The sequence below is a fragment of the Leopardus geoffroyi genome, chromosome D4 (assembly GCF_018350155.1).
Source record: "Leopardus geoffroyi isolate Oge1 chromosome D4, O.geoffroyi_Oge1_pat1.0, whole genome shotgun sequence".
Taxonomy (NCBI): Eukaryota; Metazoa; Chordata; class Mammalia; order Carnivora; family Felidae; genus Leopardus; species Leopardus geoffroyi.
Window position 1 is genome coordinate 1,267,699 of NC_059342.1, and position 12,756 is coordinate 1,280,454.

A 12,756-nucleotide genomic window follows, 5' to 3' on the forward strand; every position below is an offset into this window, starting at 1 on the left:
GCGCCAGGACCCCCTGGTCACGTGTGGGGTGCGTGCTCTGCGCCGGTTCCCAGGCCCCCGCCTGCCCTGCCCCGCCCCGCTGCCCACTACACACGGGTCCTTCCGTCAGGAGGGACGGCTAGGGGGGTGAGGGCACGGCCCCTCGAGCCGGGAGTCCGCCTTGAGGAGGAAATGCTCGTCACCTCGGCCGTGGGCGCAGTAGCCGCGTGAGGAGGGGCTCCGCCCCCGCCATCTCTGTCCAGAGAAGTCGCAGTGACCGCTGCTGGCGCCCACCCCCGCCCGCCCCGCACGCTCTCCCAGGGTCCGCTTCTCTTGTGCTCCAGCGGTGCCTCCTTTCCATTACGTGGTCGGCGGCTGTGGTCCTCCGGGCTGGGCTAGGTGGAGCCGTGGATGCTAAGTGACGAGGCTGATGTGGCTGGTGGTGTATAGCAGGAATCCCAGAGACTGTACTTGATGCCTGTCTCTTTGTTTTCTTCCCTCTATATTCATTTGCAGGCTGGACGGTTTACCACCCAACGTCTGAGAGACTGACCTATAAGTCTAGTAGCAAACCTCGCGCTCGATTCCTCAGTGGACCCGTGTCTGTGTCCATCTGTCTGTATTTGTTCTTTGTATTTTATCACCTCCTGGCCCTTGGTTTCTCCCCGCCCCTCCCTGTCTTCATTGCCTTCCATACATTCTGTAGGCTGCCTCCCCCTCCCCACTGAAGTCACCTACTTCATATCAAACACAGACCCCTGCCCGCACCCACCCTCTCGGCCCCAGAAAGCGCCAGTGCATGCCCTCGGCTCATGGCCGGCACTAAAAGCATGTGCGGCGGCTTGCCCACTCCTGGCCTCGGGCACCTGGCCCCCCAGACCCCCAAAGCGCTCTGCGTTTTTCTCCTCACTCGTTTGTTTAACTTATTTTTTATGTTGGACGTAGTTTTATTTCTGTTGCGATTGTGGTGCACATATACGTCCGCTGTCCCCAGTTCCAGTGACAACAAAAAGACAACCCCGGCCTTCTCTAGACGCATGGTGTGTTTCACACGTGTCTGGATTCTGAAGACATGCATGTAGTGAGCGGAGACAGTTCTAGAAGGTCACTGGAGGGTGTAACTTTTGTGCGAGGGCCACAACACAGCACTCGTTGCTGTTGCCCCACCCCCACGCCCTGCATGTGCAAAGGCTGAGAGAAAGGTGCTCCAGCTAGGTCGGCCCACCCCTCCCTCCACTCCGGTCACCTTGGGAACCCATCAGCGTCCCCAGAAAGCCCCAGCCTCCGCTGTGGCTGTCTCTCTGGCCTGGCCCCTCCTGGTCTCTAGCTGGAGCACTTTACTTGGTGTGCCCTCTCCTCCCACAGCCCTCAGACACGAAGTCAGCTACCCAGCTCCTCAGGGCTGTGCTCTCCCAAACCTCCGTCCCGGTCACCCTCTGGCTCCTGGGATGCCCTGCTGGCACCCAGGACTCCTGTCCGGAAGGTAGTATCTGCTCAGGGCCGTCCAGAATTACTTCATCCCTTGGAACAATTGGAAAATGAATCCAAAGCTGTGGGGTTTTCAGGTTTTTGTTTCTGAACACAAAAATTAAGCTTTCTATCAAATGGAAATGGTGGAAATGCTGGTTTGGGGCACGTGGCTTTTTGCTGGTACAATAAAGATACATTGTGTTTGTCAGGACCTGAGGCCACGTCCACAGTGGGCATTTGTCCCCATCAGAGGGGCCATGTCACCCTCCCCCAGGCAGGACAGGGTAGAGGCACAGAACCTCCTAGAGATTCCCAGGGACTGTTTAGTAACAGGTGCCCCACCTGAGCTGCTGGTTGGTTTTGAGCTGGTGGTGGGCAGGGGTGGGCAAGGTCTGAGTGCATCCTGCTCCCTGCATCACTTGCTGGCTCTTTTCTGTCCCAGTGTGTGTGGCTGTCTCCTGAGACCATGGCATCAGGGCACATGGGTCCCCAGGCATCTCCCGGTCACATGACTGACCGCGGCCTGCTGGGAACATGTGGGTCAGACACAGGAAGCAGGTTAGAGCAGGTGGTGCTTTCCCTGGGGTCCCCTGGTGTGAGTGATCAAGTGCCACACGCTCCTTCAGGGTTCGTGCCCACATGGTCCTGCATCCATTTTTAAGAGTTTTCATTTGTTTTACTGTTACTATTCCAAGATAAAAAAAAAAAAAAAATGGGGAGGCACAGCAAGGACAAACGGTCTAGCTTTTGTTTCCGTCTCTGTGGCTAAGAGGAAAGGGACATGTGAGGCATGGCTTGGTGGCACACGGGGCTCCTGGCCTGGGTGGACCTGATTTTAGGTGGTTGGGCCCAGTGGCCTTGCTGTTTTCACAACAGCCCTCTGCAGGCACGCCTTGGCTGGGCTCTTTGCTGTCCTGGCCACAGGCCCTGGCCCTGGGGGCATGTGAAGGTGTGTCCTTCCATGCCCGGTGCCCTGGTGTCCGCCCAGCCTGCCAGCCTACTCCTGGAGCTGGCTGGTTCCTGGGTTACTAGGGAGCTCGGAGGCCTGAGGAGACCACAGGCACCTGTGAAAGTCTGGAGGAAAAAGTCTGGTCGCAGCCCTGAGGGCTGAGAGGTGGCAGAGAGGAGGTCGGAAGACCCTGAGGGTGGGGCCCGCTCTGGGGGCCTGGTCCTGGAGTCCGGGTCAGCAGCAGGGGGAGGGCTGCAGCCGTGGGCTCATCTGGCCTGACCTGCAGGAAGAGATGAAGGCTAGAGGTTTTCTGTTTGCCGCCTTGCAGCGAATAGGAGACCAGGCTCTAGGAAAACAAAATCTTGGTGAAGTCCTGAAGTACACAAAGAAGGTCCCCAGTTGTGTGACACTCAGAGACCAAGAGAGCATCCAGGCTGGGTCAGAGATGAGCAGGGGTGGAGGTGCAGGCAGCTGCAGGTGACTAGGAGGGGACCCCTCATGGGACAGGCATTCAGCCCCAGGAAGGAGAGCGTGCAGAGAGCGAATCCTGGGCGCTGCCTCTGGTGGGCACGTGGACAGGCCCGCCGTGGGGAGGGAAGGGCCCGCGGTAGCACAGATGGGGTGAAGCCCTGGGCAGACCCCTCCTTGTGGCCAATGGAAGGTTTGGGGAAGCTCAGGGAGCATGTTTTGGGATTCCGAGGCTGTGGTCGGGTCGCAGCAGTGTCTGGGGTCAGAAGCTGCTGTCAGACCTGTTGGCCCTCCTTCTCTCTGGCTCCAGTCCACGCGACTGGATTAGGTGCCGATGCTTCTGGAGCCTCTCTGCACACAGACCTTTGGGGTCTGCTTTGTCCTGTTCTCACATGTCCCATCAGCCTGTCATCCGTGCCACAGCAAGTCTGTCTCCGGGACACCCGAGGAGGCTGCCACTGCGTGGCTGCCAAGGCCCTGTCCTCACCCTTCCTGGGGGGACCTGCTGCAGAGGTGCGGGAGAGGGCCTTCGGGCAGGGGGGCAGCCAAGAAGGAGGCCACCCCCCATGGAGGCCTCCCCAGGCTGGACTGTCCCTGGGGCCGTCACCCCAGGGCAGGGCAGAGCTGGGATGCGTCCCGTTTCATGCCTCAAGGACAAGTTTTGGCACTTTGCTCAGCAGTGCGAGGACTTGGTGGCTCATTCCAAAGAAGCCCTGAGTGGCATTTTGGTGCTGGTTGCTCATTTTGTTTCCGGTGCCAGATCCAAATGTCTAACATCACTGGTCCGGGGGAAGGACCCATGGGTGGGAGGCATGCCTCTCGTCATGTGGCAGGCAGGGGCTGCTGTCCCCGAAGCTCCCTGTGAGCCTCATCGGTTGTCTGAATGCTGTGGTAGAAAGCAAGTATGGTGATGGCCACTGGGCTGGCCCACTTCTTAAGAGATCTGTCCGTGGCAGATACCTCTGAGGCATCCGCCTGGAGGCCCAGTGAGGGTGTGGATGCTGGCAGGGCTGGTTGTCCTTGCCTGGGGAGGGATTTGGCGGGGGCGGGGGGGGGGGGGGGGAGGGCTTCCTGAACAGGCCTGGGCACTGCATGAGACTCCTGGCCCGGTGGGATGTGTGTGCAGCATGAGGACAGGACATGGTGTCATCCTGTGTGTTGCCCATTCAAAGCCTGGGAGAACAGCTGGGAGAGGCCGCGTGGCTCTCCACCTCCACCCCTAACCACCCGGAAGCTTCTCCAAGTAGTTCTGGGGCCTTGAAGTTGGCTCTTCCCAAGACCTTGGCTAAGGACAGTAGTCCTGCAGGGAGGGGAGACCTGCCCTCATGCCCCCTGTGGGTTTCCTTTGGGTCCCATGTATCCCCAGCACCCTTGCAATGCTGCCTTGTAGCCTGACGGAGGGGAAGAGAGGAGGGCTGGGTGGAGGCACATTCATCAGCCATCTGTGTGGTGGGCTTCAAGGGCAAGGCACTGGGGAGGAGACTCAGGGGACCCCCGAGGAGGGACAGGGCTGCGGTGTGAGTGAGGGCCGGTCATGAGACCTATGGCCTGTGCTTGGCCGCACCTCTGCACTGCACTGGCTGCCATGACTCTGACGTGAAGGGCGCCGAATCTGGTCGGTCTTTGTTTAAAGGTTCACCTTGAGGGCAGGGAGTGTGCTCTGGTCCCTGTGGGCCGCGTCTAGTGAGGGTGTGGAGGCCTCTGTGGGCCAGTATTGCTCTCCAGTCCGAGCATGGTGTCTGGTGGCCAGTGGCCTTGGCTCTGGGGTCCCAGCGAAGTCTGGGGCCCTGATCACGGGCCCAGGCTTCCTCTGGTGGTTCCCGGCAGGCAGCTCCTGTGGCTGCCTGAGTGTCCCTGTCATGAGGATGGCGGGAATCAGCCCCGAAAGAATCGTCTTCTGTCAGGCTGTGGGGACCTGGCCAATTGATTCCATGTCCTGGTGCTGCAGAGACCCAGAGGGAGCTACAACCACAGGATCCAGACAGGGAAGTCTGTGCCTCAGCTGGGGCCCCGCACAGTCATAGAGCTTGGGACCCTCGTTCCCTTGTGCGGTGGAGCCCCCCGAGGGCCCTGTGCTCCGGGTAGGGTTCCACGTCAGGACACAGACCAGCAAAGGCCCTTCACTGCTGCTACCAAGGGACGACTGGCCTGGACCACTCCTGCCCAGCCCTTTTGTTTTTATTTGCACATTACAGACCCCACCAGAACATCACCTCCCTTTCCACCACATCAGCCTCTGAGCACACACGGGATAAACCAGAAAAAAAGAACGACTCAGCTGGAGCCTGGGCCGACCTTTGTGCTCTGCTCACACCCAGAGGCGGTGGCGTCTTACCTTCCTCGGCAAGGGTGCAGGGCACCCTCAGGAAGTGTTCTGCTCTGGCAAGGGCCTGGGGCAGGAGCACAGACCCTCTGTGATAGCGCAGCCTTGCTGAGTGACCTTGGGGACTCCTGAGCTGTCCTTGCCTGTCCCATTGTGCCTGCCCAGCTCCCTGAAGGGCCAGCTTGTCTGCCCTCCAAGTGGGCACTGACCATCAAGTTGTGCCAGACACCACGGACAGCCCCTGGGACCGCAGGGCCTGGCGCTTAGTGGTGGTCTCATGACAAGCCTCACCCCGTTCTGGTGGACGTGGGCTACCAGGTGAGGCAGCAGCGTTGCAGAAACTTGGGTCCAGCCCTGATTCCCACCTCTGTAGATAGGTGCCCTCTGTGTCCACCACTGGTCTGGTCAGGGAAGCCGCCTGGGATCTGGGATTGGCCTCAAACCTGCAAAACAATGTATCTTTTTGCACTTGGAAAACAAACCTCCCATGGGCCTAGCTTCCAGGCAAAGCCGGCGGCTCCACTGAGCTCTCCTGGCTGACTTTCAGTGGGTTTTCTGCCTCGATCTGCAGTGGGGCTGCAGAAGCCTTTTGTTTAAAAACCAAGTGGTATGCTTTGCTTTTTTTGTTTTTTGTTTTCTTTTTTTTTTTGAATACGCTTTGAAAGACACACTCACTTCTACCTGAAGCTTGGGGCCTGGTCCTGCACCTGAGCCCCTCGGCGAAGTTCACGTGAGCCCGCACACTGACTCGCAGTCACCCGGTTAGCCCAGGTGGCCAGTCCCCTCTCTGAATCGCTGGCCTCTGCTCCTCCTTGCACACTGATGACTTGTGCTTAGTGTGGTGGCCTGTCCCCCGTGTGTGCTGTCCTGCCTAACCCTGTGGTCTTGTGTCGTTTCTTCTTCCCTTGCAGGGTCTGCCCTGAAGCGTCTCTGTCTAGGCAAAGAGCACAGCAGTCGTAATTATCGGGTTTTTTACCCCTTGTCCGCTCTCCATCGCATGGGCTTTCATGTGGCTAGTGCGCATCGGGGGCTCCATGGCCGGCGGGCGGGCGTGCTTCCATCTGCCCCGCGCCCACCCACCCAGGGCACCGCTTTCCCTCGGCCTGGAGGGAAAGCGACCCGTGGGTGCCCCCTCGCGTCTCCATAGCTCCTAGAGTCTGCGTGTCCTGGCCGGTTGACATGCACTCTCCTTGCCCGGAATGTCCACACGTTACCAATCATTAATTGGCTCCTTTTCCAAAACCGTAGGAATGAGTATGTCCTTGAAGTGCTAAAGATGAGTGTCCCCGAGGAGAGATGCCGGGATGAAATGGGTATCAGTCCACCTGGGCCGCCCACCACCCTCACCTTACACCATATTTTGTTTTCTCCTTTTTTCTTTCCTGGCTGAAACATTCATGTAGAAATAGCTCTGTGTATGTAAGATTCCATCACTAATGTTTCACTGTTTGTGTCTGTGCTTTTTCATTGCTAGCTACTGTGACTACATTTTGTAACGGCTTGTTTGAAGAGATGGTCATTATGCTGCTTTTTTGATGCAGAAAAATTTTAAATTGGCTTATGCAGAATTGCCAACCCGAAACTGTATGTTGCGGTGGGGTCAGGGCACAATTTAAAAAGAATTAAAAAGTCCCATTTTGGTCGCTTAAAAATAATCTTCCAGTGAAGTGGGTGAGTGTGAGGTCTTCACCAAGCTCCACCTGAACCGCAGCCCCCAGGCCTTCCTGGCAGCTGGGCCTCCTGGTTCCTGCTCCACCCCACAGATGGCTCCGAACTTGGGGGCCCACGGTGGAAGGCTTTGAGTGTTTGTACCCTTTAGTAATACCTTCCCTACATGTGCTGGTGAGGAGAGGCACAGTTTTGTGTCTTAAATTCGAAACCACTAAGCCGCTAACATTCTTGCACAGGCATGCTGACGACCCAGCCTATTTAGCATTTTCCCTTTTCCCTTTGCTGGGTGGACAGCAGGAGCTGCCGTGGGCTGAGCACTCAGCCTGCAGCATTGACACGTTTCCCTGGAGTGCTTGTGTTCGAGCGCAAAGGCCTGGGGATTTTGCCCCCAGTTTTCTGAGCCTCCTCACATAGGAGTCTGGGGGTCTTGGCAGCGTGGGCACGGAGTGGATCCTGAGTAAGCCTGCCAGCTGCTTGGGTCCTGTCCTCTGGCCCAGCTCAGAAGGGTGACAGCTGCCTAGCATAGCCTGGTCCCCTGTGGCCTGTGAAAATGTTCCAAAGTGTCTAAAACTGGCACATGGGCCCCAAGATGCAGACCATCTCCTGAAGCAAGGTGTTGCCTGGCCTAAGCAAGACCACTGTATGAAAGACTGCAGCTGGCCGGTGGCGCTGTGTGCAGTGTCACCAACCTGGCATGTGTGTGCTTCCCCAGGGTCTTCCACCAGCAGCCTGGTCCCGGGCCCTGAGCCGGGCCCCCAGCCCACCTTGCACGTCCAGGCACAGGCGAACAACAGCAACAACAAGAGAGGCACCTTCACGGATGACCTGCACAAGCTGGTGGACGACTGGACGAGCAAGACGGTGGGGACCACCCAGCTGAAGCCCTCGCTCAACCAGCTGAAGCAGACTCAGAGGCTACACGGCATGGAGGCCCCGGCGGGCTGGTCCCCAGCCACTGGCGACACACGGGCTGTAAGTGGGGCGCTGCGGGCACAGGCCACCCAGGTGGAAGAGACGGGGTGGGAGCGGCCCCCGGCGTCGGGTGCTAGTTCTGGTGCACCCCGCCTGTGTGGGGCGCAGTGAGGAACTGCCACCCGGTGCTCTGTCCTGCGATGCCTTCCTGTGACAGGGCTAGGCTGACTTGACAGCCTCCCTGGAAGAGCGTTCCCTTCTCGGTCTCGAGGAGCCTGTGCAAGATTGTGTTGCTTCTTCCTGAAGTGTTTGGCAAAGTTCACTGGTGAGCCCATCTGGCCTGGGAGTCCAGTTTTGGAATCAGGGAAGTTTCCCCTGTGACCTTTGATTTTGAAAAATTTCAAACATACGGAAGTGTCGGAAATTGCACAGTGAACTTTAGTTTGCCCCTGGCTGCATGCTGTGGCTGACATTTTGCTGTGTTTCTCACACATCTCTCCATCCCCTGAGGGTAAAGTTTTCCTTACGGATTCAATTTCTTTGATACTTTTAGTGCGATTGGATTTTCTGTTTTCTCTTTCTGTTAAGCCCTGCTTTTCTAACATTTGGTAGATACCTAAATTTATCTTAAGTTTTCAAATTAGTTGGCATGGAGCTGCTCATAATATCCTGTCTTCACAATTTGCAGTGATGTCTTATTTTTCACTTCTGATGTTGGTGAGTTCCCCCAGCCTCCTTGTGCAGCTTCCTTAGGAGTTCATAAATTTTATTAGCCTTCTCAAAGAAGTCGTTTTGGCTTTGATGGTATTCTTTATGTGTCACCAGTTTCTCTTCTTATTATCTCCTTCCTTCTTTCTATGTTTGGGCTACTGTTTAAGTTCTAGAAAGTTTCTTGAGATGTGCAGGTCATTGATGACTGGTCTTTCCTGTGTAATAATATAGACATTCAATCTATAAAAATTTCTCTCGTGGTTCTAGCTGCATTCTAAAGGTTTTGCTGTGCAGCATTACAGTTTGAACTATTTTGTAATTTCCACTGTGGTTTGAAGTAATATAGTTGTTAATTTTCTCACTTTTTAGCCCAAGTGCATTGTGATAAAAGAACAAACTTCTGGTGTTTTTGGTCCTTTAAAATGTGCTGGGCCTGGCTCTTTGGCCCAGTTGTCAATCAGTCTTGCCTGCAGCTGCCCCAGTGCTTGAGGCAGCTTCCGCATTCCTGCCACACACACTGTGCCCTGGCCTCCCTGTATCCTCTGAGTGGCGAGTGACAGTGGCTCCCTTCTGACAGCCGCAGCCCTGACTCCTCAAACCCACTCTCTGTTATCCTTTGGCAGAGTTGACAGCCCTGGAGGGTCTTTTCCCTGAGCCCCAGTGGGCGAGAGTCTGCTTGGCTACCTGGACTCTAGCGCATGGAGTACCTGTGCAGGGCTGTGCCCCATCTGTCAGCTCGCTAAGCCCCTTGTTCTAATGGCTTAGATTCTTAACAGGATTTTTTAAAACATTTTTTTTTTTTTTTTTTTTTACTGTGGTAAATCTATATAACATAAAATTTACCATTTTAGTCATTTTTAAGTGTTCAATTCGGTAGTATTCAGTACATACACAGCGGCGTGTGAACATTACCACTATCCGTTTGTATAACTTTATCATCCGAAATAGAGAACTCATTAAGAAATAACTCTCCAGTCTCCACGTCTGGTCTGCTAGTTTTGCAGCCTATGTTAACTTTTTTTCTACTTTCTATGAATTTGACGACACTAAGCACCTCATTTAAGTGGAATCATATAGTATTTCCTCTTTGCTGTCTGGCTTATTTCACTTAGTACAGTGTTTACAAGGTCCAGTCATGCTGCAGCAGAACTTTACTCTTTTGGGGAAAGAAAAGTAGATGGGGAATATGATCAGTAATATTGTGGTGAGCATTTTGTGATGTCTATATATCTTGATTCATTATGTTGTATATGTTAAACTAATTTAATATTGTATGTCAGCTATACTTCAAAGTTTTTTTAAAAAGTCCTTCATTTTCCCCAATTTTTTAAATTGTAAAATACATGACATAAAATTTGCCATCTCAACCATCTTTAAGTGTCACTTGAAGTGCATTAAGCATTAATACTGTTGTTCAACCATCACCACCGTGCATCTCCAAAATTTTTTCATCTTGCAAAAATGAAACTCTGTCCTTATTGAAAAAGAACTCCCATTCCCCTTCCCCTTCCTCAGTCCCTGGAAACTACCACTCTACTTTCTGTCTCTCTGGATTTGACTCCTGTTGGTCTCTCTATAAAGTGGGACCCTACACTACTTGTTTTTTTGGCCTGGCTTATTTCACGCAGCATAACGTCTTCAAGGTTCATCCGTCCTGTAAGTGGTGTCAGAATTTCCTTCCTTTTTAAGGCTGAGAACTATGCCAGTGTACGTTGATAACCACATTTTGTCCATTTATCTGTTGATGGACACTTGGGTTGCTTATACTATTGGCTACTGTGAGCGATGCTGCCGTGAACGTAGGTGTGCAGGTATCTCTTTGAGTCCCTGCTTTCAATTCTTTTTAAAGAATACCCAGAAGTAAAATCACTGGATCATATAACAATACTATTTGTAATTTTCTGAGGAATTGCAGACTGTTTCCAGTAGCTGCGCCACTTTACATTCCTGCCAGCAGTACAACAGGGTTCCAGTTTCTCCTCATCCAATACTTCGTATTTTCAGTTTTTTTTTTTTTATAGCCATCCTGGTACCACAGTGGTATCTCACTGTGGTTCTCACTAGCATTTCCCTAATGATCAGGGATTTGAGCCTTTTTTCATGTGCTTATTGGCCATTTGTACATCTTCCTTAGAGAAATAGCAGTTCAAGTCTTTCGCCCATTTCTTAGTTATTTGTCTTTGTTATTAAGTTTTAAGGAGTTCTCTGTATATTCTGGATTTTAATCCCTCATCAGATATGTGATATGCAAATACTTTTTCTCATTCTAGGGGCTGTCTTTTTACTCTGTGGACAGTGTCTCTTGATGCACAAGTTTTTAATTTTCATGAAGACCAATTACCTGTTTTTGTTGCTCATGTCTTTGGTGTCATACCCAAGAAATTATTGACAGATCCAATGTTGTGAAGCCTTTCCCCTCTTTCCTTCTAAGAGTTTAATAATTTTAGCTGTTATGTTTAGGCCTTTTATCCACTTTGGTTAATTTTTGTCTGTGGTGTTAGATAAGGGTGTAGTTTCATGCCTTTGCATGTGGGTAACCAGTTTTCCCAATACCATTTGTTGAAAAGACTATCCTTTCCCCATTGGATGGTCTTAGTAGTCTTGTTGAATATGAATGGACTATATTTGCAAAGGTTTATTTCTAGGGTCTCTGTTCTATTTTATTAGTGTATATGTCTATCCTTTTTCCAGTATCACATTGTTTTCATTTCTGTAGCTTTGTAGTTAAGTTTCAAAATCAGGGAAGTATGAGCCCTCCAACTTTGTTTTTCTTTCTCAATATTGTTTTGGTTATTGTGGGTCCCTTGAGAATCCATATGAATTTTAGGATGGGTTTTTGTATTTCTTAAAAAAAAAATGCCATTGGGAATTTAGTAGTGATTGCATTGAATCTGTAGATCACTTTGGGTAGTATTTGATGGTAACAGTGTAAGTCTTCCAATCCGTGAACATGTGATGTCTTTCCATTTATTTATGTGTTTTTAAAAAAATGTTTATTTACTTTAGAGAGAGAAAGAGTGCATGAGTGGGGAAAGGGCAGAGTGACACGAGGACAGAAGATCTGAAGGGGGCTCTGTATTGACAGCAGAGATCCTGATGCAGGGCTCGAATTCCCAACCTGTGAGATCATGACCTGAGCTGAAGTCAGATGCTTAACCAACTGAGCCACCCAGGCACCCCTATTTATGTCTTCTTTAATTTCCTTTGGCAGTGTTTTGTAGCTTTCAGTGTGTAAGTCTTTCATCTCCTTGAAGTTATTCCTAAACATTTTATTACTTTTAGGTTACTGTAAATGTAATTGTTTCCTTGATTTCTTTTCAGATTGTTCACTGTTAGTGTATAGAAATGCAGCCGACTTTGTACCCTGCATCTTTGCTGAATTCATGGATTAGTTTTGTACGTGTGTGTTCTTTAGGGTTATCTACTTATAAGATTATGTCATCTCTGAACAAGGATCATTTTACTTCTTCCTTTCCAGTTTGGATGCCTTTTTTTTCCTTGCCTAATATCTCTGGCTACAGTTTTTAATATTATATTGAACAGAAGTGGAAAAAACAGGTATCCTTTTCTTGTTCTTGACTTTGGAGGAAAAGCTTTCAGACTTTCACCATTAAGTATATGAGTATATAATGTTAGCTGTGGGTTTTCATATGTGGTCTTTATCGTATTGAGGGAGTTCTATTCTGTTCATAGTTTGTTGAGTGCCTTTATCATGAAAGAGAGTTGGATTTTGTCAAATACTTTTTCTGCATTAATTGAGAGGATTGTAGGTTTCTTTATCCTTCATCTTGTTAATGATGTATTACATGGATTTTTATGTTAAACCACCATTGCATTAATTCCTAGGATAAATCCCACCTGGTCATGGTGTATATACTCCTATTGTGCTACTGAATTAAGTTTGCTAATGTTTTATTGAGGATTTTTGCATCAATATTCATTGGGGTATCAGTCCATAATTTTCTTGTGATGTATTTATCTGGCCTTAGTGTCAAGATAATGCTGGTCACAAAAAATAAGTTTATTCCTATTCAGCTTTTGGAAGAGTTTGAGAAAGATTGCTGTTAATTCTTCTTTAAAAGTTTGGCTTCTCTTTGTTGAGGTTTTTGGTTACTAATTCAATCTCATTACTTGTTACATGTCTAGTTCAGTTTTCTGTTTCTTCTTGAGTCAGCTTTGGTAGTTTCTGTGTTTCTAGGGATTTTTATATTTCATGTAAATATTTAGTTTGGTAGCTAAAACTTCGTCAGTTTGTTAATCTTTTCTAAGAACC

General features: G+C 50.8%; 1 protein-coding gene across 11 annotated transcripts in view; it reads left to right on the forward strand.

Moving 5' to 3' along the window:
- WNK2 (WNK lysine deficient protein kinase 2) overlaps positions 1-12,756 on the forward strand; it is a 131,728-nt gene that overhangs the window by 100,831 nt on the left and 18,141 nt on the right. For 5 of the 11 annotated variants that reach the window (XR_006710484.1, XM_045470136.1, XM_045470135.1 and 2 more), the window contains 3 exons: positions 496-594; positions 6,101-6,145; positions 7,573-7,832. Coding sequence is in view for 10 of the 11 variants with exons in the window: in XM_045470136.1 (XP_045326092.1) it covers positions 496-594; positions 6,101-6,145; positions 7,573-7,832 (404 nt within the window). In the remaining variant the exon portion in view is untranslated. The remainder of the gene's footprint in view (positions 1-495; positions 595-6,100; positions 6,146-7,572; positions 7,833-12,756) is intronic. The other 6 variants (XM_045470138.1, XM_045470143.1, XM_045470142.1 and 3 more) reach the window with 3 other exon arrangements.